General features: G+C 40.8%; 2 protein-coding genes across 5 annotated transcripts in view; one reads left to right on the forward strand and one right to left on the reverse strand.

Moving 5' to 3' along the window:
* LOC149182352 (uncharacterized) overlaps positions 1–20913 on the forward strand; it is a 62340-nt gene that overhangs the window by 22656 nt on the left and 18771 nt on the right. The gene's annotated exons all lie outside the window — the stretch shown is intronic.
* LOC149182353 (uncharacterized) lies at positions 15651–16533 on the reverse strand. Its single transcript, XM_089414533.1, has 2 exons — positions 16434–16533; positions 15651–16217 (listed from the first exon to the last, which is right to left on the reverse strand). Exons 1-2 carry the CDS (start codon positions 16531–16533, stop codon positions 15730–15732), a joined length of 588 nt encoding a protein of 195 aa, XP_089270659.1. The 3' UTR covers positions 15651–15729.

Here is a 20913-nt window from a genome sequence, read left to right on the forward strand (position 1 = left end):
TCTCCCTATATACTCGACGGTACGTGGGAGCGCAGTCCGTATTAGACCACTATCGAGTCACAGAAGGAGGAATCACCCAACCTAATGTGAAACAACAGTGACTATGTTTTAAGACGCCGGAACACGTCTCTAACCTAGACCTCTAAATATTTGCGTTTAGTTCCAATGCGTTTTTAGATTCATTTGGTTCATTTTATAGTTGATCTTGAGATTAAGTTTCGATTTCAAGCTCTATCGTATGTTCGCTCACAATTACTTAGATGCAATCTATATGCAAAAGAATTTCGTTTCGTTCGATGAATTCTAGCTACGAGAGAGCAAAGAATTTTTTAAACAAAACGAATACAAACAAACAAGCAGCTAAATGCAACTAAAGCGAGGAAAGGAAACTTTTCTTTTGAAAATGCGAGTCAATGAAATGTTCTTTTCCTTTTCGAATTTTAAAGCAAGCTACTAATTTGTTTTCTTTTCAGTGACATAAAACACCTAAAGGAATTTGGAGGAACCTGAACACCAAGTAAACTACTTAATGAGAGCACACAAAGTTCCCAAAAACACTCAACCAAAGTCTCGAAATCAAAAGGGAACTAGGCAATGCACGAGCTATGTGATCTAAGCTCTGCAAAACAAGCAAGGATCGCAAGCAAGGAGGAAGCGAAAAGACCACTTGGAAGCACAATCCAATACACTCTGACAATCACTGAAAAAAATGCGAAAACGAGTCTAGAACGAGCTGGTCAATCAAGCAAACAGGGATCCTCACGGGAGGCTTGACACACACACGGCCACTAGATGTCCTAGGGTTCAGAGTGCGAAATCAATAGAGAAAAGCAAACATCCGACGGACCAGAGTCACAACCAGTCAATTAGAGACCCAACGCAATCCAGCAATCGCAAAAGTAAGGATGAAAACACGAACCAAGCAGCGAGAAGGGAAGTTGTTTGCAAACTCAAAACCAAGCAAAACGAAACCCTATGGAGCTGAGCTCCGTAATCAAACAGTTCAAAGTTCAGAGAGTGAAAAACAAGTCATCAGACAAGTGGGGAGAAGAAGGGAAAGTCACAGCAAGAGGTTCAGGAGGTCAATTTGGACAAAAATGAGTTTTTCAGGCTCAGCGCGGGTAGCCTTCAGCAACTTGGCGCTGACAGGAGGAGGCCTTCAGCAACTTTGCGACGTTAGCGCGGAAAGTCAGGGAAAAAGCGCGCTGCCTTAGAACAAACGAGGTCAGCGCAGATATAAGGCAGACAGACGCGATGACCGAAGTCACAAAGAAGAGGGGGCGCGATGTCAGCGCGGAAGAACATGAATAAAGCGCGCTGCCCTTGAAAACGAGGTCAGCGCGGCTGTTAGACGTACAGGCGCGATGAAGAGAAAACCAAAGAACGGGGTCGCGATGTCAGCGCGACTATTCCGAAATAAAACGCGCTGGGAGTAAAAAACAAGGAAAGCCAAAACAAAAACTTCCCAAACCAAAGGCAGGAGCTTTTTAATAATAAAGATGCTTTCCAGAAACACCCAGAAAGTTTGTAAGCAATAAAGACAATCCCAAAAACTCGAAAAGAGGTCAATCAAAACCAACACAAAAGTGGACTCAAGAGACAATAAGGCTCATCCCCAGCGGAGTCGCCAAATTGTTGGAGAGGTAAATCCCCTCTACGGATAGAGGCGATCCCTACTAGCCCAATAGGGGTCTAGCAACAATCACACAATGCTGCCACGCATGTTCCTAGTTACAATTAAACAAGAAGTAAAGAGCACCTACTTGGATTCCTGCGTTGTCGTTGGACGAAGAGATGTCTCCTTCGCTCCTTCGCTTCAGCTGGTCACCGTCCTCCGCGATCCCCGCGAACGGACACCTGCACACACGAAGAGAAAGCAAACGCAAGCGTGAAATCTAGTAAAAGCAACTATATGTCAGTCAGAAAAGACATAATTCACATTTATCCATTGCGTAAACAAACGAGAATGGAACAATAATAGCAGTCATCTATTATTAATCAGAATAGAGAAGAATACAACCAAATGTTCTGACGTCGATAAACTTCTCAGGAGGGATCAGTCAGCATGTGTCTCAAGCATTCACCTTTGAGGATGGTTCTCCCAAGGGAAACAACTCTCTCTCTCTCACACAAATGTCACAAACAAACTTCCCCAAGCAATCAATCACTTCCACTCCTAACACACCAAACCTATAGCAGCAATCTGAGCACTACAAGCTCTGTACAATCCAAGCTAAGTCTAGCTAGTTCTCACTAGTTCTAACTAGCTGCTCATGGTAATGGTGGAAGTTTATATAGGAGAAGGAGTCTCCTAAAAAGGTGGAAGGATGAGCTTATCCTCAAGGGGAGTAGTTGCAAAGGGTCGAACAAACATGCCATAGAAGGGAGTCGATATTCACAAAGCTAACAACCAAGCCTGGAGAGATCTGGAAGGCTGGTTGTTTGAACAAATTTGCCCAAACTGGATCAGCGCGGATTATATGGAGACTGCCGCGCTGTCAGCACATAACAATAACTGAACAAGTCATGTCAGCGCGGAAGAACATGGGAAAGCCGCGCTGTGCGTCATCGCGGAAAAGTGATGTTCTTCTGCGATGGCAGCGCACGAAATACACTGTGAGGCGCTGGTCATCGCGGTTATTTTAGGAACAGACGCGCTGATGCACAAAACTTTGGAAAAATGGGTTTTTAAGCCAGTTCAGGGATCAAACACTTAGTGATTGTGACTTCTGGACACAGCAGGGTGACTGACAGGAAGGCAGTGATAAATTACTGTGTAACACCAGGTTCCATTGTCGAGCGACTGAGCATAAGGCATGATAAAACCGCTGAGGAACAGCATGATTATAATTGAGAGAATGTTGTGTCGATCAGCGCAATCCATTAATGCAAATCTGCTAACCGATCCTGCATTAATACCTTCCTCCTGCTCGCATAAGGTTAAGTCTCGAGAAGCCACGCTGCTTTGCAGCTGGCAGTACTGGACTTTAATTCTCTGCATGAGAAGCATTAAGGGTGATGGTACCACCCGCATCCGGGGATATGATGGTATGTTTTGATATCTAATCTAAATTTAAATATTTTTAATATTTTTAGCATTAATAATATATATAAATAATTTTCATAATTTTTTATTAATTAAATAAATATATATTTTACATTGAATTAATTATTTTTTTAATTCCATCATATATATATATATATATATATATATATAATTAATTGATTTTAATTCTATAATTTAGTAACTATTAAAAGAATTTAATTAATTTTAATTTTATAATTTATTAATTATTAAAAAATAATCATTTTAATAATATCTAATAGCCTTAATTTTAGCTTTGATGGTTAGTTTGATTAGTCAAGTCCCTATCGTTAAAGAACCTCTACTATTGAGAGTTCGTGGGTTCAATTTTGTCAACACTCTTTTGGACAATCAGATGGGATCACCTAGTGAGCAATGTTGCTCAAAACATGGATGCAGACCAATCCCATACAACAGATGGAATGGATGGATTCAGTTGGAACATTGTTTGTGATGCCTAAACTTAATGTCAGTGCTTAGTCGTTTGTGCCTAGATTCATGCTCCTCATCAATTTTCCTGAATACGAAGGTAGAGCTCTTGGAGCGTATGAGTACGGTGGTAGCACTTTGAAACAAAAATTCTTGGAAACTCTTGGCAGTTCTAGCATTCATGACTCCATCCGACAAGTTAACTCGTTGTGATCTCCAAGTTATCTTATGTCTTTACCTACTGTATTAGTTTAAGCATGGAAAACTATGTTAATTTTTGTTGTGGCCTAGAAGGTCAAGCTGATCTGAGTCAACACTTTTTTAATCCTTGATATAACAGATTTAGCTACAATTACTCTTTCACAGTATATGACATGTTGATAAGAAATACATTAGCAATATAAAACAACTCAAACTGTGTTATTGGGTCATTCTCCCAACTAGGCAGCCCATAACGTATGGACTACCTCTTTGTAACTCCTTGCATTAGTAATATAAAGACAAACAATTTTTTTCTAAGTCGATATTTTATTCATATTGATAAAAAGATGTACATCCAGTAGAGAAAAATGCAGGTGGTCTCACCTCGACTAGGTTTGTTGACCAATGTTTGTAGCAAGCGACAAAAATACAAAAATGAGGCTAAGGACAATGTCCATAAATGAAAGGGCCAAAGGCACCAAAAGACATAAAAAACATAGAAAACACTTGATAGCATACTAGCCATCCGACATAATGGAAGTTGGGTTATCCAGGGTAATTCTTAAAGGTGGTGGAGGCCAAAAGTTTCACTAGACATGTCCTTCGAAGTGCGATGACCAAGTCTCTAGCTTTTCCACTTTTTCCACAAGGTGGTTTTGGCCTCACCACACCACCACGACTCGCTCTCTGAACTGGCAAAGAAAGTAGTGGATCCTTTCCAAGGTGGTGACCAACTCAACATGCTCCTCCCTTCAAACTCGTTTAGCCGATTCCACACGATCTAGCAGAGATTCAATTAGTTCCTAGCAATTCTCCTGACAATAATGTTGAATTACCTGTGGGTTGGGAGCTACACGCCGACTAGACCCTCAACTAGTCATTCCACCTCACCGCACACCACCACTTCACTGAGGTTACTGAGACCTCCCACCTCCACCTCCATGAGAAACCTTCTTTCTGTCACCATGACTGCCACACATACCAACAGTCAATATCCATGAGCGACCAACAGTCTTGCCACCCTGACGCGTCCCGAATGGCACCATTGTCGAATCTTCTAAAGGAGCAAGCATTAGGGGAATTTTGAGGTTTAAAATGATCCTCCTAAGAAAAATGTACAACAAAAATAAACTTTATAAGAACTAATAAGATTCAATATGATGATGTCAAGCATGGGGGATGATTCACCATTTTCAGTAACAATGTAAAAATATTAAAAAATAATAAAACTACTTTTTCAACTCGTATTTTCAACTTATCTCCCTAGGTTGTTACTAAAATTTTGAAACGGAGTAATCGTTGGAGACAAAATTTAATTCCTCATCCAAGGAGTACCCATGTTGCATACTTTAGGTGGACCTTGCCTCATAAAAAATGAGAAATACATGAAAACGCGTGATTGTAATCACATTTTCATGTATTTCTCATTTTTTGTGTTGTACAATCCATCGAAAGTATGCAACATGGGTACTCCTTGGATGAGGAATAAAATTTTGCATCCAATGAGAGTTTCCACTCCAAATTTGAGTAAACCCACAGAGAGATAAGTTGAAAATACGAGGTTAAAAAATAATAATAATAATAATAAATAAATAAAAATAAAAATAAATAAATATATATATATATATATATATATATATATATATATATATATATATATATATATATCTATATATATATATATATATATATATATATTTCTCCCTCTAAACTTTAATGATGTAATCTAATCTTATTTTATTATTTCCACTATTATTTTATAATTTCCTTAGTAGGTCCATTTTAGACCTCAAAACTCCCCTAATGCCTCGCCTGGTCCCCGCAACTCGCAGAGCCTAGTTTGGTAGGGGGAGGAGAGCCCACGACGCGAGGAAGGTCGCATATTGAACAGTCCAAGAGAGCCAAATACCCCAGCAATTTTCAGAGTCCAACCCACTGAGACTTATCGAGACCTCCACACCCAAAGGCCATATAATATAAAGACGAACTTTAAACAAAAACAACAAAAAATTTATTTGACATATATGATAATATTATTCATAAAGAGTTTAAAATTTAATTTTTAACTATATTTTTTTTGAATTTCATAATATTTTTTTTAATTCTAAAATTATATAATTAATTGCAACTAATGTTTAACAAGGTCTTGAATCGGCGAAACGATGGTGGTTTAGGGTTTGGGTCAGACCTGCACAGACCACGACGACGCTGTCATAGCTTTCCAGTAATACGAACAACAACAAACGACAAGGAATAGTGCACAAATCATGGACATCCCCTAGGGGGAGGATACGGCGCCTCCCCCCAACGACGGTGAAAACATTCAGATGCAGACGAAAGATGCCAGAAAAATGCCCAGGAATAAAAGGGAACGAGACCTGCTATACAGACAGATAATACGGACAAAAATGCGGCTCCCAACGCAACATCAGCTACCTGTAAGCCTGTTGCAACTGAAAGACCTAAGATTGAGCTCCCAAGTCAACGAATCAATACCCAAATCCAGTACATGGAGGATCATGCCTTAATAGGGAAATTTATAGGCTTCTGGCCTACAGAGAAGGCTTTGCATGGATGGATCACAGCCAAATGGAAACCACAAGGGCACATTACCCTGCAGTTGGGGCCTAAGGGTTTCTTTACGACAGTTTTCAATTGCATAGAAGATCGAAACAGAGTCCTTGATGGCGGACCATACTTTTTTAATGCAACGGGCCTGTATCTACTTTACTAGATTGAAAGATTCAACCCAGACAAAGAAGATCTAAGCTGGGCACCAGTTTAGATCCGCCTCTATTCCCTTCCATTGGAGTACTGGGATGAAGATTCACTGCAAGATATTGGAAATGGTCTAGGGGAATTCATCAAAACTGCGGAGGAGACAAAACTCCGAAGATATACTTCCTACGCCCGAATCTGTGTTTATATGCATCTAAGCAAGGCTCTTCCAGATGTGGTAAGTCTATATCATGACGATTTTGAATGAATTCAATCAATAGATTATGAGCATGTTCAATTTTGATGTAGAAAATGCCATGCCCTTGTCCATCTCTTTCGTGATTGTCCATCAAATCTAAAAACCCCAACCTCTACTGCCCCAGATAAAACTGACTCAGATGGATTTACCAAGGTTAGCAACCACAAAAAGAACCACAAAAAACCTGTTTCAAACCCTAAAATCCCTCCGCCAATACTTCCATGACATCCACTAGCAATAGCTTTGAGACCTTAGCCCAGCATGATCTAAATGACTTTGAGAATCCCTCACACTCTGAGGAGGCACCCATGCTAACATCACAATTCATTCCCACCAGCTCTAAGAAGCCCCAAAAGCCTAAGCAATCCATAGATCTCATTACCTCCTCACCCAATTTGACTCTGGAAGGGAAATCTCAAGGCATGGACATTGACAATGTGCAGCCAGAAACCACAGCTGTAACAGAAATAGTAGAGGAAAGGAGCGAAGCTTAGCACATGGAAGAGAAGCCTAAGAGCATAGACATTGGAGATCTAGACATCCTTGGTTTAGGACAAGCTTGCAAGAAAAAGGAATATGACAAGATCCCAAAAAGACAACTGGAAAACTTGGAAGTCATCCTTTCCAGAGCACGCCAACAAAGAACCCTAGGCATTCAGCATGGAAGTCAATGGGATGGCAAAAACATTCCTAAAGAAAACAAAAAAAGAGGAAGGAAAACAGATCTTCAAAGAACCATCCGCATTGGGGAAATGCTGGTGGAATCGAGAAGATATTCCAAGATTACAAAGTATTACAATCCCCTTCCCAATAATGAATCGTGAAGCTCACCTCATGGAATATTCGAGGGCTAAATAGCCCGGGGAAATACAGATTGATAAAAAAAAACATGATTTAGCAGGAGAAACCCCAAGTCTTCTTCATGCAATAAACTAAATGCAACTCTACCACACTAGGTCAAACCCTGGCAAAAGCATGGCTAGGCAGTCAAGCAGTAGCAGTGGATTCCTTAGGATCTTCAGGAGGTCTAGCAATAGTCTGGGACGAATGAGATATCACGCTTACAAACATTCATGCGAGTAAGCACTTCATTCAGGCCACCTTTCATATTACAGGGACAAATGTGCATGGTCACCTAACTAATGTCTACTTCCCCCAAGAGGCAATGCATAAGATAGACATATTAAATAATTTATCTTTGATCAACTCCAACAGAACTCGTCCACTCTGGATTATAAGAGGAGATTTCAATATGATTACAAAACTGGAAGAAAAAATAGGAGGCAGGACCAAACTAGATAATGAAAGTATTCATTTAAAAAACTTCATCCAAAACAACTGGCTCATAGATATGCCATTCAATAATGGAATATACACTTGGAATAACAAAAAAGCAAGCACACATCAAATTGCCTCTTGATTGGACAGATTTTTACTTTCCAACAATGCAATCCATCTTGGAGGAGACTTCTCAACCTTCATCTTACCTCTCACAGGTTCAGGTCACTGGCCAATATCGCTCCAATGGAAATGACCAGGTAATACTACACGGTGACCTTTCCACTTTGAAGCATTCTAGTTGATGCATCCAGACTTCAACAACCTGAAAAATGCGGTTTGGAAAAGTTTCAAACCCCTGGATGGCTAAAAAATGTATCAATTCCAAAAAAAACTCAAAAATCTAAAAAAAAATATCAAGCAATGGAATCAACTTACTTTTGGCAATATCTTCCAAGCACAAAATTCTCTAGATCAAGAAATGCAAAGACTACAACAGATGATCATCACGAAGGGAAGATCTGACGCTCTCTCAAAGCAGGAAAATCATGCATACTCGCCCTGAAGTCGGTTCAGCTAGCAAAACAAAGTGGTAACTCGTCATGCAGCAACTTGTTTTAGGTCGGCTCCCAGACTTTCGTTTTGGACCCTGGAGCGAAATTGATTGGATTATCAGGTTTCTACCGTGGGCTTTGTCTAGAATTTGGGAACACTGGCTACAACTTGTGGTGCAGTTACCCTTCTAGCCTAGGCCCTTGTGCATTGAAGGTAATCCTCTCTTTTTATTTTTGTTTCTTTGTTGTGTTTCTTGTTTCAGTGGCATTTAGATTTCGAGCGCAACTTTGTTTTCTTCTTGGTGTGTGGAATTGGGCTAGTGGCGGAGGAAATGTGGGTATTAATATCTTTGTAGAACCTTTTAAGTGTCCTCTATGTCTGTGGTGGAGGGTTTATGTTAAAGAGTTATTTACACATTTGAGTTCTTTTCTAGCTTACCTTCCCTTTGACTTGCCTAGTTCTAGTTTCGGTCTCAACTCTTTAGATATCCGTTACTGGTCCTTGGTGGGCATCTCGTTGTTGGGTGTCTTGGCTTGGGGGTTGTGGTGTTTGAGCTTCTTGGAATCTACTTCTTTCTTTGCATGTGGTGCATATTCCGGGGGTTGGAATCGATTGTAGTCACTCCTTCTTAGCTTGGGGATCATCTCAACATTGGGTATGGTGACCAACATCAATGTTGGGTCCTTGGGTTCTTAGATTACACTACAGCATTTAGCTCTGGTGAGAAATTTGGGGTTCCCTCCGCGCAATCAGTTTGGAATTGTATTTCATAGGCAATCATGTTGCATAAGAGAGGGCAGCTTCACTATGGTGGAGGGAAGCATGACCATGCAGGGCACCAGGATAATATCCATAGTTCATCCACGGAAGATTCGGCAAGTGTTGAACATGCGGGGGAAGTGGCCCATGCCCAAGGTAACCCCAATCCTGTCTCTGTGGAACTCGAACTTGCATTTTGACAATGCCTTAGTCAAAATATCTGCATCCTGTTCCTTGATCGAAAAATACAACAACATGATCCTCTTGACCACACATTCTCGAATATGGTGATACCAGATATCAATGTGCTTGGACCTGACATGAAAAAATGGATTCTCAGAGAGTTTGATACAACTCTGATTATCGCAGTAGATCACGGTTGGATCCATCTTCTGACCAAACAATCCCACTAGAATTTTCCGCATCCAAATGGCCTCACATGCAGCCTAACTAGCATCCATGTATTCAGCCTCTATTGAGCTAAGTGCACCTGACCTCTGTTTCCTACTGTACCAGGAAACTGCAACTGAACCAAGGTTGAAGATTCCTCCAGAAGTGCTCTTCTAGTCTGATGGACTCCCTGCCCAATCCACATCTATGAAGCCTTGAAGCTTCACTCCCTCTGTCCGTACCACAATCCGAATTGAGATGTGCCTCTGAGGTATCTCAGCACATGCTTCGTTGCGTTCCGAAACATCTTGGTAGGCTGAACCATAGCTTGACTTAGTTGGTTCACTGCAAAGGATAAGTTGGGTCGTGTGTTCACCAAATACATAAGTGAACCCACCAGCTTCCGATAAACAGTAGCAGCTACTACCTCACCTGAAGTAGCATCCTCCTTCCTCCAGTTCCCAGCTAGAGGACTCTACATGGGCTTGCACTTCTCCATGTGAAAGCGCCTGAGTATCTCATTGGCATATTTTCCTTGAGACATAAATACTTCACCATCTTTTTGCCACACCTCCATGCCTAGAAAGTAGTGCATAAGACCCATGTCTTTCATTTCAAACTCTCTGCAAGGTCCTCCTTGCAATATTGTATCAGTTGATCATCACTTGTCAAAATCAGATCATCGACATAAATAACAATGATCAATGGTTTACCTTCTACCATGATGTGGTAAAGGTTCATATCTACTTCACTCTTGGTGAAGCCCAACCTGGTGAAATAGCTGTCGATCCTGGTGTACCAAGCACGGGGTGATTGCTTCAGCCCATACAAATCCCTTTTGAGTCGACACACATGCGACGCGCGATCGAAGGTCTCGAAACCCTCTAGCTGCTCAATGTACACCTCCTCCTCAATCTTCCCATTGAGGAATGTTGTCTTCACGTCCATCTGATGGATCTTCCAACCAATCTGAGTTGATAGTGCCAACATCTATCGGATAGATGAGTACCTTGCCACAAGAGCAAAGGTCTTATCGTATTCGATCCCCTCGACCTGTGAGAAACCTCAGGCAACAAACCTTGCCTTATGTTTCTCAACACTGCCATCAGCTGCCTGCTTTACCTTGTACATCCATCTGGAACTCACCATTGACTTGCCCTGATGTCTTGGGACAACATCCCACACACTATTTTGAATGATAGAGTCGTACTCCTCTACCATTGCATCAACCCAGACTGGTTGCTGCACAGCCTCCTCGAATGAAGAAGGTTCGGTATCTACACACTCCCCAACTAGGGCCATGTACGCAGTGTACCGCTCGGGCGACCTCCTCTGTCTGCGCTGAGAAGATGGTTGTCCCACATTCTCCAGTGCATCTAGCATCAACCTGTCAACTTCCCTTGAGCATTTCCACCCATCTTTGGAAGTCTCAGCATGAGTGGATGTCTCCACTCTCAAATCCTCTGCATGCGGCTACTTCGCATCAATCTGAGACTCCTCCTCCTTAGGAACTGAAAGTTCCTCCTCTGCATGCAACTTGAGCTCCCTCTCAAGTGATAATCGCATGCATTTTTGCTCATACAACTTCAGATCCCTGCGTACCACTATCCTCTAAATGGTAGGCAGGTACACCCGATAGTTGTGGGCTGTATCTATGTACCCCACAAGAATTCCCAACTCAGCTGTTGGATCCAGCGTCTTCCGGGCATATTTGGTCACATGACAGTAAACTGATGATCCAAATATTCAAAATTGACTCACATCTGGTCGGTTCCCGAAAAAGGCTTCCATAGGTGTCTTCATTCCCAGTATACGGTGCGGATTTCTATTCTGCAAGTATATTGCTGTATTGCATGCCTCAGCCCACAAATGCAGTGGTAGGCTTTGTTCATGCAACATCGCTCGAGTTTCTCCCACAATCAATCTGTTCTTCCTTTCGGCCACCCCATTCTGTTGTGGGTTATGGGGTGTCGTCAATTCCCCTTTAATTCCTTCTGCAGCACAAAAGTCTTTAAACTGTTGGGAGACATACTCTCCACCGTTGTCGCTATGCAAGGCTTTTATTTTCTTTCCAGATTCTTTCTCTGCCAAGGCTTTAAACTCACAAAACCTCAAGAAGGTCTGATCCTTCTTTTGCATAAAGTAGATCCAGCATCTACGAGAAAAATCATTAATAAAAATAACATAGTACCTTTGTTTAACGGTGGAGGCTGTAGAGAAAGGTCCACAAACATCTGAGTGAACTTGCTCCAGGATTGTTGCAGCTCTATTTTCTCGATTTGGAAAGGAAGATTTTGCATACTTACCCAAGGTACAACCTTTGCATGTATTCGTCTGCCCTAGTTTTCCCTTGGGAAGTCTGGTAGAAATCTGTTGCATGATCTTCAGGTCTCCATGGTGAAAGTGGCCCAGTCTTCTATGCCATATCTCGCCAACATCTTGGCTCTCTACCATCTCATCTTTGGAACTCAATGCAGCACAGTCGTCTACCTCCAGCTTGTAGAGTTTCTTTACTCGATTCCCAATTTGCTTGGTCTGTCCAGTACCGATATGCCTCAAGAATACCTTTCCTTTACTAAAGACTACATCATAGCCCTTATCTTCTAGCATAGCGACAAACACAAGATTCTTCTTCAGACCTGGTACATACTTTACATCAGTCAGGGTGAGGGGAGCTCCATGCTCCCTCTGAAACACAATTGTACCTTTACTTGAAACACAATACTTTCCATCATCGCCCATCTCGATCCGCATCTGTAGATCCTTCTCCTCCAAGGTACTGAAAAGATTCATATCACCTAACATGTGGAATGAAGCTCCATTGTCCAGGTACCACACACATCCCACCATGGATGAAACCATGCATGAGATAAGAGAGAGATCCAGCTCAAACAGTGAGGCCAGTGCCTCACCATTAGATCCCGTCGAGGATCCCTTATTGGATTTCTTCTGTTGATAATTCGTAGCATAATGGCCCACTTCATGACAATGAAAGCATCACACTTTTGATTTGTCAAACTTCTTCCCACCATGGGAAGAACCAGATATGGGATGGGACGCCTTCCCTTTACCTTTCCTCGCCTTACTCGCTAAGGCTATATTTCCCTCATCATATTTCTTCGATGAGAATCCATCTCTGGTGCTTCTTCTTATCTCCTCCTGCATCATATCCGACCAAAGTCGTTCCCAATCTGGAAGTTTTTCTCTTCCATTAACTGAGTCTTAGTAGCTAGGCCAACTCTTAGGAAGATCGAGGAGTGCAAGACTCACCATGTCATCATCAGCGGTCATGATCCCTACACTTCCAAGCTCATCCCTACAGGTGGTGAGCTTGTTCAAATATGCAGAGATCGTGTCGCCCTTTTCACACTTGATTTTCCAAAGCTTTTCTTTCAGTGCCAGCTTCTTCTGATTGATGTTGTTTTGATATAGATCTTTCAATGTTTTCCGCATCGAAAACATTGTCTCCTTCCCATGGAGGCTCGAGACAATGTGGTCTCGAACTCCCTCCAGGAGGATTCTCCTTGCTCTAGCCACACATTTCTTCCATTTCGTCAATTCTGTAGCATCAGTCGGCTTGGGGACTTCTTGATCAATGAAGTCCTTTAAACCGTTATCCTCTAATACTGCTTCCATGCGATCCTTCTAGGCTATATAATTTGAGTTGTCGTAAAGGGCATACTCGAGTCTTAAACCGTTGAACGCCATTGGTGAAGTTGAGATGTTATAAGAACTCAATTTCTATATTCAGGAACTTGAAACTTGAAACTTCTCCCTTCTTATATATTGTTATTCTCTTTGATCACCTTTGCTCTGATACCATGTAAAAATTCCCACTGTAGATCAATAGATTATGCAATATACTAAAGAAAAATACAAGATCTACTTCTGCAACAAACTTTGCAGAAGCTTAATCAAATATGAGCAAGATCAATGAGAACACATATAACTGAGAATGAGAAATCAATCACACATAACACAGAAGAAATAACCCGAGGAAAGCCTCAACCGAAAACCCCAATCTCTGTATTATCATACAAGTGGAAATATGTTTGAGTTACCAAAAGAATCAGCTCACAAGCTATCCTACTCTCTCTGCAATCAAACAATACAGCTCACAGATTGAGTAGGCACTAGATATGCCTTCCCTCAGCCCTCCAAGCCTCCTATTTCCTTGCGTAGTTTTTCTTGGGGTACAATCATGTCACATGTGTGAATTGGCCTCATCACACTCACTAAATTGAAGAAGTAACTGTGCAATCTCCAAGGAATGAATTCCTTCTGCATGCAAGAGATATTCACAATGGAATATTCCTGCAACTGATAGTACATTGTCCCTCCATCTGATCTCAACTGGGTCTCTGTCTGAAATGACATGCATGAGTTATTTATGAGAGAATATATAGTTATCTGAAGTGCGGTAGTTATGTTCATGCATGCATTAACTAACTAAACTCACAATTAATTCAACAAACTATTTGAATTAATCTAACTGGACTTGACTTAGTTAACTGAGCCAACTAATTACAACTCATCCTTATCTCTTTAACTGATGGATAAATTCCTCAATCAATGGAGAAATTGTTGCATGTCCCCACATAGACTTCATGTTTGATTTTCTACAACTAATTAACTCAAGGTGAATTAATTAATTACGCTGTAAGGCGTTCCCTCTGAGAAAGACATCCCTAAAATGTGACGTGTGCAATCCTGAGCCATTGATTCTGTGTGTTAGACGATTGGGGTGTTTTCTGCCGTTGATTTAATCTATTTTTTTCATAGAAAAATATTATTTTTTCTACCAGCTGGAAGACAGAGAGGAAGATCTGACAATGGGCCATGAAAGGCCAGGACTCTTGGCGATGAGACTCTTCGCAATGACTGAACCGAAACGTGTGTCTTCGCAATGACCAAACGTGTCTTTGTTCCTGAGAAGCAACCGTCGCCAAGAAACAGAAAACTGTGATTCAAAACCCTGCGTCACCTCAGTCTGTGGTTTCGTCCAGCGGCAAACTTGTCGAAAAGATTCTTTCAAGCGCTGAATGCAGTCGTCAAAATTTGGAGGTTGAGAGCCTGGCAGAGTGGTTTGATCAGATGGAACAGTGGTTGCCTAAATGTTTGAGACCAATTTCTGAACATATTATTGGGCAGATGCGAGCGCGGTCGGAGCAGTTCGATGAATATATCCTGCAAAAAAACCCAAAGAGTGGGCAGTGAGTTTAAGGGTAACTGTTTGGAGCAAGGGGTAGAAGAAACATTAATCTGAACGAAATCTCAGCACAGGATGTGTTGCTTTGATAGATAATGCAACTTCATATAGATAACAAGCACAAGCCGACAGACAACTACAAGAAATGACACCAAAACAGTATACGAATTAGTACTCAAGCGAGAAAAGGTGCCATCAAGTAAGAAAATACATCATCACATCAACTGACGCCCTTGCATTCCAAAGCCAGAAACCTTGGAAATGTGAAGTTCCTATATAATTAGGTCTTACTTTTGAGCTTTTCAGGTCAGCTCTAGCGTCTTCGCATCTCTCCACATTGTTGGTTGTAATTTTTAATAATATGTCAGATTTTCTCGTTGTAAAATTTTCCCTGAGAAAGTGAGACTCTCACTGTAAATTAATTATATTCTAGGTAAAATTTGCTTGTCTCTTCACTTATTTTTCTTTTGTGGCATTGTTTATTATGTGCAATCTGAAAGTAAGTGTACTGATATCCTCTGCTCTGAAGTGTGTGTACTCATCTGAGTTGCGTATATTAAGTGCCCCATGTCAAATGCTGATAAATGGATGTGGATGGCACGGACTTATTTTAATATTCTTCGGAAGCCCAAGTTCATGTATCTCGTTCTTTAAAGTGCCTAAGCGTGCAACATTAGTTACAATTCCCTTCTGGAATCATTAAACCACTTTCTTTTTTTTCAACAATATTCAAGCACTTTCCTTCTGTGTTGGAAACACCATTCAGAAAATTCCAGAGAGGCATCCCAAGCTATTGGACCTCAAATATTTTACTCAAAAGAGGTCATAGAGCCTTAATGTTACATATCAAAATAGCATACTGGAAGTGGAAGCTTGTGCAATAGTTTTCACTTTCTGAGCAACACTTTTCACAACTAAGCCTCTCTCTATCATCCCATTCCAGAACACCTCAGGTCTGCCATCCATCTCTAGAGAATACTTATCAAATACATAAAATGTTTTAAGATTGATCAGAATCCTTTTTGAAGCCATTTCTTCGCAAAGTTCTGAAGCTTTATTTAGCTCACCTGCTCCCAAGTATGCATAAATAAGAGTAGTATAAACAAGGGCATCACCAACAAGACCCCTCCTAGACATTTTATTGAATGCTTTTTCGGCACTTCTCAGCTTGGCTTTCCTGCACAAACCTCGAATGATGCTACTATAGAGAAAAACATCTTCAGATAAACCTCTTTTGACAAATTCATCAGGCAGCTTCAGGGCTTCCTCTTCATTGTGTTGGACACAATAACCATCAATTAGCCATGAGTACACACTAAAATTAGGCATAAAACCTGCACTCAACAGACAACAAACTGATTTATTAATATACAATGTTCAGTATTGCAACAGGCCCATTTCTCACAAACGGAAATGGATACAACAAATCCTATTGGTGAAGTTGGTCACGGTACATGAAAAAAACCCAGACCTATAGTTGCGGGTAAAAATCAGGATTATAAGAGGAAGTAAAATTCTTTAATTATAAAATCTTGTTGGAAATTACAAACCTGCAATAATCATTTCAAACAGGACATCCTTTGCTTCATCTATTTTCCCAGACTTGCAAAAGCCATGAATAAGAGCCTTGTAAGTATACACAAGGTTCATTGTGTTGGACACAATAACCATCAATTAGCCATGAGTACACACTAAAATTAGAATATGGATTATGGTCCAGTAAGGGCGGGTGGCGTGCTGGTAGTGTGGCAAGTAGGCAACCCACTTGAAGAATCTCCATGCCAGGTTTCCATCATGCCTGCCAATCTGCAGAAGGATCTCACTCATAATGCAGGGATTTAGCCTGGAGGCGATTTGGGCTTTGGACAAACAGTTCCATGTCCCCTCCATAACCACTTTGAAGACATTTTGAATGAATTCTGAATCTGGAATGTTGCCCATGTCCACTTGGGATTCATTTTTAGATAGGGTTTCACTTACTGCACTTGTGGAGTAAAATTTGTTGTTGAGGTGGGTGTTGTAATAAATACTGTGCGGAAGTCTTGTATGGAGTTTTAATTGAATTGCTTTCATTGGTTTCTATGCACCAGGGAACTCCGAACTTGGAAATGTTTAAAAAGTGGAGAAAAACTCATACCCGGTTGGAAGTGTAAAAAAACACTGGCGTCCAACATCTCAGAGTTCATTTGATTGGTAATGTATACCATACGGCCATCTATGATCATGTTCGTTATACACGCAGTGAAATCGATTTGCCCTACTCGGCTCCACCCTCATTTGATGGTCATCAAGAAGGATGGCTCAAATAAAAATTTTCAATCCTCTCAGCGCTCGTAGATCCGTTCTTGTAAACGGAAAGGGTACTCACTTTATCAACTCCAAATCCACTCCCCCTTACATGTATAAATGCCAGTAAGCGCTGGAACAGTATCTTGGATCCAAAGATATATTTTGAAAAACCCCTGTTCATCTGGTTATCACCACCATATAACTCGATACCAGGGTTGATTTTGTGGTAAAATAATTTAAACTTTTGGACGTTATAAAAAGTACCCGATATATTTTATTAGGTATTTTGAAAGGGAAGTACGGGAAAGAATTGAATTGGAGTAACTTTCAGAAATATTCATCTCAGAGTTAATGAATCAAAACAAATAAGTATTATTTACCTCAAAGTTAATGAATCAAAATAAGCATGTTTATTTCACACTCTGCAGAGGCAGAGAAGATGTTTGAAAAGATGGTTAACGCAGGTGTGGAGCTAGATGTTTTTGTTTATGGTGCCTTGATAAATGCATTTTCTGAAGCTGGATGTGTGGATGAAGCTGTACGTTACTTTCAAATAATGCAAAACGCTGGTTTTGCAGGGAAACTCTGTGGTGTATAGTTCTTTGATTAAGGTTTATAGTAAACGTGGTTTTTTGAAGGATGCACAAGAAACGTACAAACGCATACAGAAATTGGGTGTTGAACCAGATGCCTTTTTATCAGGCTGTATGCTTGACCTTTATGCTCGCACTGATATGGTGACTGAAGCACAAGAAGTATTCAATGTCTTGAAGGAAAAGCAGCAGGCAAATGAATTTTCTTTTTCCATGATGTTGTCCTTATACAAAAAGAATGGAAGGCTTAATGAAGCCACTGAAATTGCAAAGGAAATGTTAGAATCGGGATTTCTTACTAACGTTCTTTCTTTTAATAGCGTCATTAGCCTGTTCATTGCAGATGGAAGATTGAGAGAGGCTGCTGAAGTTTTTCATCAAATGTTAAAACTAAAGGCTTCACCCAATGAGAATACATACAAAACACTGGGCATTCTTCTGAAGAGAGGAGGCATTCCAAGGGATACAGTAGAGCACATAATGGCCTCTAGAAGCTCATAGAATCCAATTTTTAACATATTTTCACTCTTTTTATCACTAGGAGTGCTTAATTCAAACAATGGTGAGACCATTTGGATGTTAGAAACCTAATGCTAATTTTCTATTTGTCCCCAACCTAATGAATATTATATTGGTGATAGCATATCTTTAAAATGAACATATTGAGTTAATTTCCATTATATAAAGGTCTTCCTTATTTATTCATAATCTTTGAATTTCAATTACATCATTGTTCTCATCCTTTGTCAAATGTTCATCAAGCAATGTCAGAAGACAGTTTTGGCATCCATCAAGGACCTTAGGATAAACCTTATGAACTGAAAGCACTTGGTAATATGAATAGATGATCTAGCCATTTGTTGATGCTAACAAATAAACACCGGTAAAGAAACAAAATTGCATAAAAATTTGACTTCTTTCTTCTATGTTGTTGTTTCTTATGTCATTTGCATAAAATTTTGACTTCTTTCTTCTATGCTATTGTTTTTTATATCATTGCCTTACGGCGTTTCCTTTGCAACATGTGGTGCAAATGCTAGTTATTTTACAAACAACTGCTAAGATCAAATTCGAATTTTTACTTCTCTGTTTTAGTTCAAGGACTAACTAAAAGAGGAAGGTATCCCGAAATGCTATTTATAGCAGTACTAAATTTATCACTTCTATATTTAGCATTTCTTGTTGCTATTTTCAACATCCCCCATAGTTGACATCATGATATTGAATCCAATTGGTTTCTATAAAGTTTATTTTGGTTGCACATTTTTCTTAGGAGGCCCATTTTAGACCTCCAAAATCCCCTAATGGCACTCTACACAACTGCACAACTCTGTGTTGCCGCTCGTCGAAATATATTTTTTGCACATTCACTTCTAGATTGTCCTCAAGGATTTCAGTGTCTCCTTGATCACTTAGGACTTGCTCTACTCCCAGATCTGGTGAAGTTGGTGGAGTTACCTCTTGGTTCTGAGGCATGAGGTCAATGTCTTGATCTAACTCTAGTTGAACCACATTCGTATCCATCTTTTCAATCTCCTGAGCAAAGTCTTGCTCCTGCGACTGATCACCCTATCTGCTATGTGTTGGCTACTCGAATGAATCAATAACATGTATGGGCATAGTTTCATCAACATGTGCATGTTGCACCTCCTATTGTTCTTATTCATGTTGTGCTTCCTTCTCTCTTCTACACAACTCTTGTTCTTCCCTGAGTTGTTGCTTCAACTCTTGCAACTACTTTTCTTCTTCCTCTAGCTTCTGCTTTTCCCTTTGCCTTTGCGTGATCCTTTTGTCATATTGTCGCCTCTTTGCCTCAATCTCCAAAGCTGCTCTTAACACAAGTGGGTCTTCTTTGAACTTGCAACTTTGCTCCGCCTCTGCACTATCAATAACCTTCCTCTTGCCTCTGTCAAGCACAGGTCTGCTACCCTCTGCTGCTGTTGATGATGCTACTCGCTGAGATGTTGCTACATTCTGCACTCTACAGCCATTTTGAACGGTTCATTGAGCCTAGAGAAGTTGTAGCAATATCTCCATGGATCTTCCTCAGGCCAATGACACGCCCCGTGAATCCAAGGATGATGCACTTTTTCACATTGGTCTTTCACTAAGCAATGCGGGTCATATGGATTGAAACTTCTAGTGCAGAAGGTGAACCTCTTGAATTCCTTTGTCTCGACCTCATCATGCTTGAGATTCTAGATCCCATACAACCCGATCCGCAAAGGAAGAGCGGGCCAAGGTGCCTTCTTCTTCTTGTGCAGTCTTGCTAACAACCCTGTCAAGATGTGATATGCAACTTCTTGCATGACCAACTTATCCATGGAAAACTTCGGCAAAACATTTTGAGCCTTCTCCACGTTGTACATCTGTATGAACATGCCAAGGGGTGAGGCATACCAATCTTTTATGTCAATCAATGCCTTCATTGTTGCCTGCGACAGGCAAAGCGGATCCTTCTCAAAGATCATCATGTACACTGGGGTGATGCAGTGGTCTGATAGTTTTTTGATAACTCCACGGAATATGCATTCGGAGAACAACCTGCAATAGGTGTGCACAGGGGTTTCTAAAGTTGTCCATGTCCAACCTAAGCCTGGGAACCATTGACGAGCACAAATTACATCAAGTATGTAAGCGGATATGAAAATATTTTCTTGTTGACCCTTGGGAGGATGTTGGGCTTCTGTTACTTGTTCCTTCAGCCGGAGAGCCAACACGTCAGACCAATTGAAATGTCTTCCTTCATTCGCCAGCTAATCTAACACAATCACCCAACTCTGCGGGAATGTTTCTGTACTCTCTTGGCCCTATATGTGGCATGTGAAGATGACCAAGAGCTAATAATCCTTCCCTGGTATCCTTGTCTTGTACATTTGGTTGGGTGTTATCATGAACTTATATGACTCTTTCACCCAGCTCTTCAAGATGTCTCTTGAGTTTACACTGTTGTTTGGTTTGGTGAAGGGTGTATCCATCGTGATCACCGACTGCGGCAAGTTATACATCGCTTGAAATTACTTTGCCCTAAAGGTAGAAATTTATGTTCCAATGACACTACTCAACACCATTCTCTCTGGAGAAGTATGCGAGACAATCCAGTGGATCATGTTCGCGCATGGAAACGCGGGATATCTGCATGCAATCC

Source organism: Pinus tabuliformis, chromosome 3_2 (genome assembly GCF_031772625.1).
Source record: "Pinus tabuliformis cultivar Carrire ecotype Pingquan chromosome 3_2, CPIR1, whole genome shotgun sequence".
NCBI classification, from domain to species: Eukaryota; Viridiplantae; Streptophyta; class Pinopsida; order Pinales; family Pinaceae; genus Pinus; species Pinus tabuliformis.

Excerpts from the sequence above, each read along its gene's own strand:
- LOC149182353 (XM_089414533.1), bottom strand. The coding sequence starts at position 16,533 with ATGAACCTTGTGTATACTTACAAGGCTCTTATTCATGGCTTTTGCAAG. Across the intron at positions 16,218-16,433 it reads GTTTGAAATGATTATTGCAG|GTTTTATGCCTAATTTTAGT; the intron begins GTTTGTAATTTC and ends TGTTGAGTGCAG.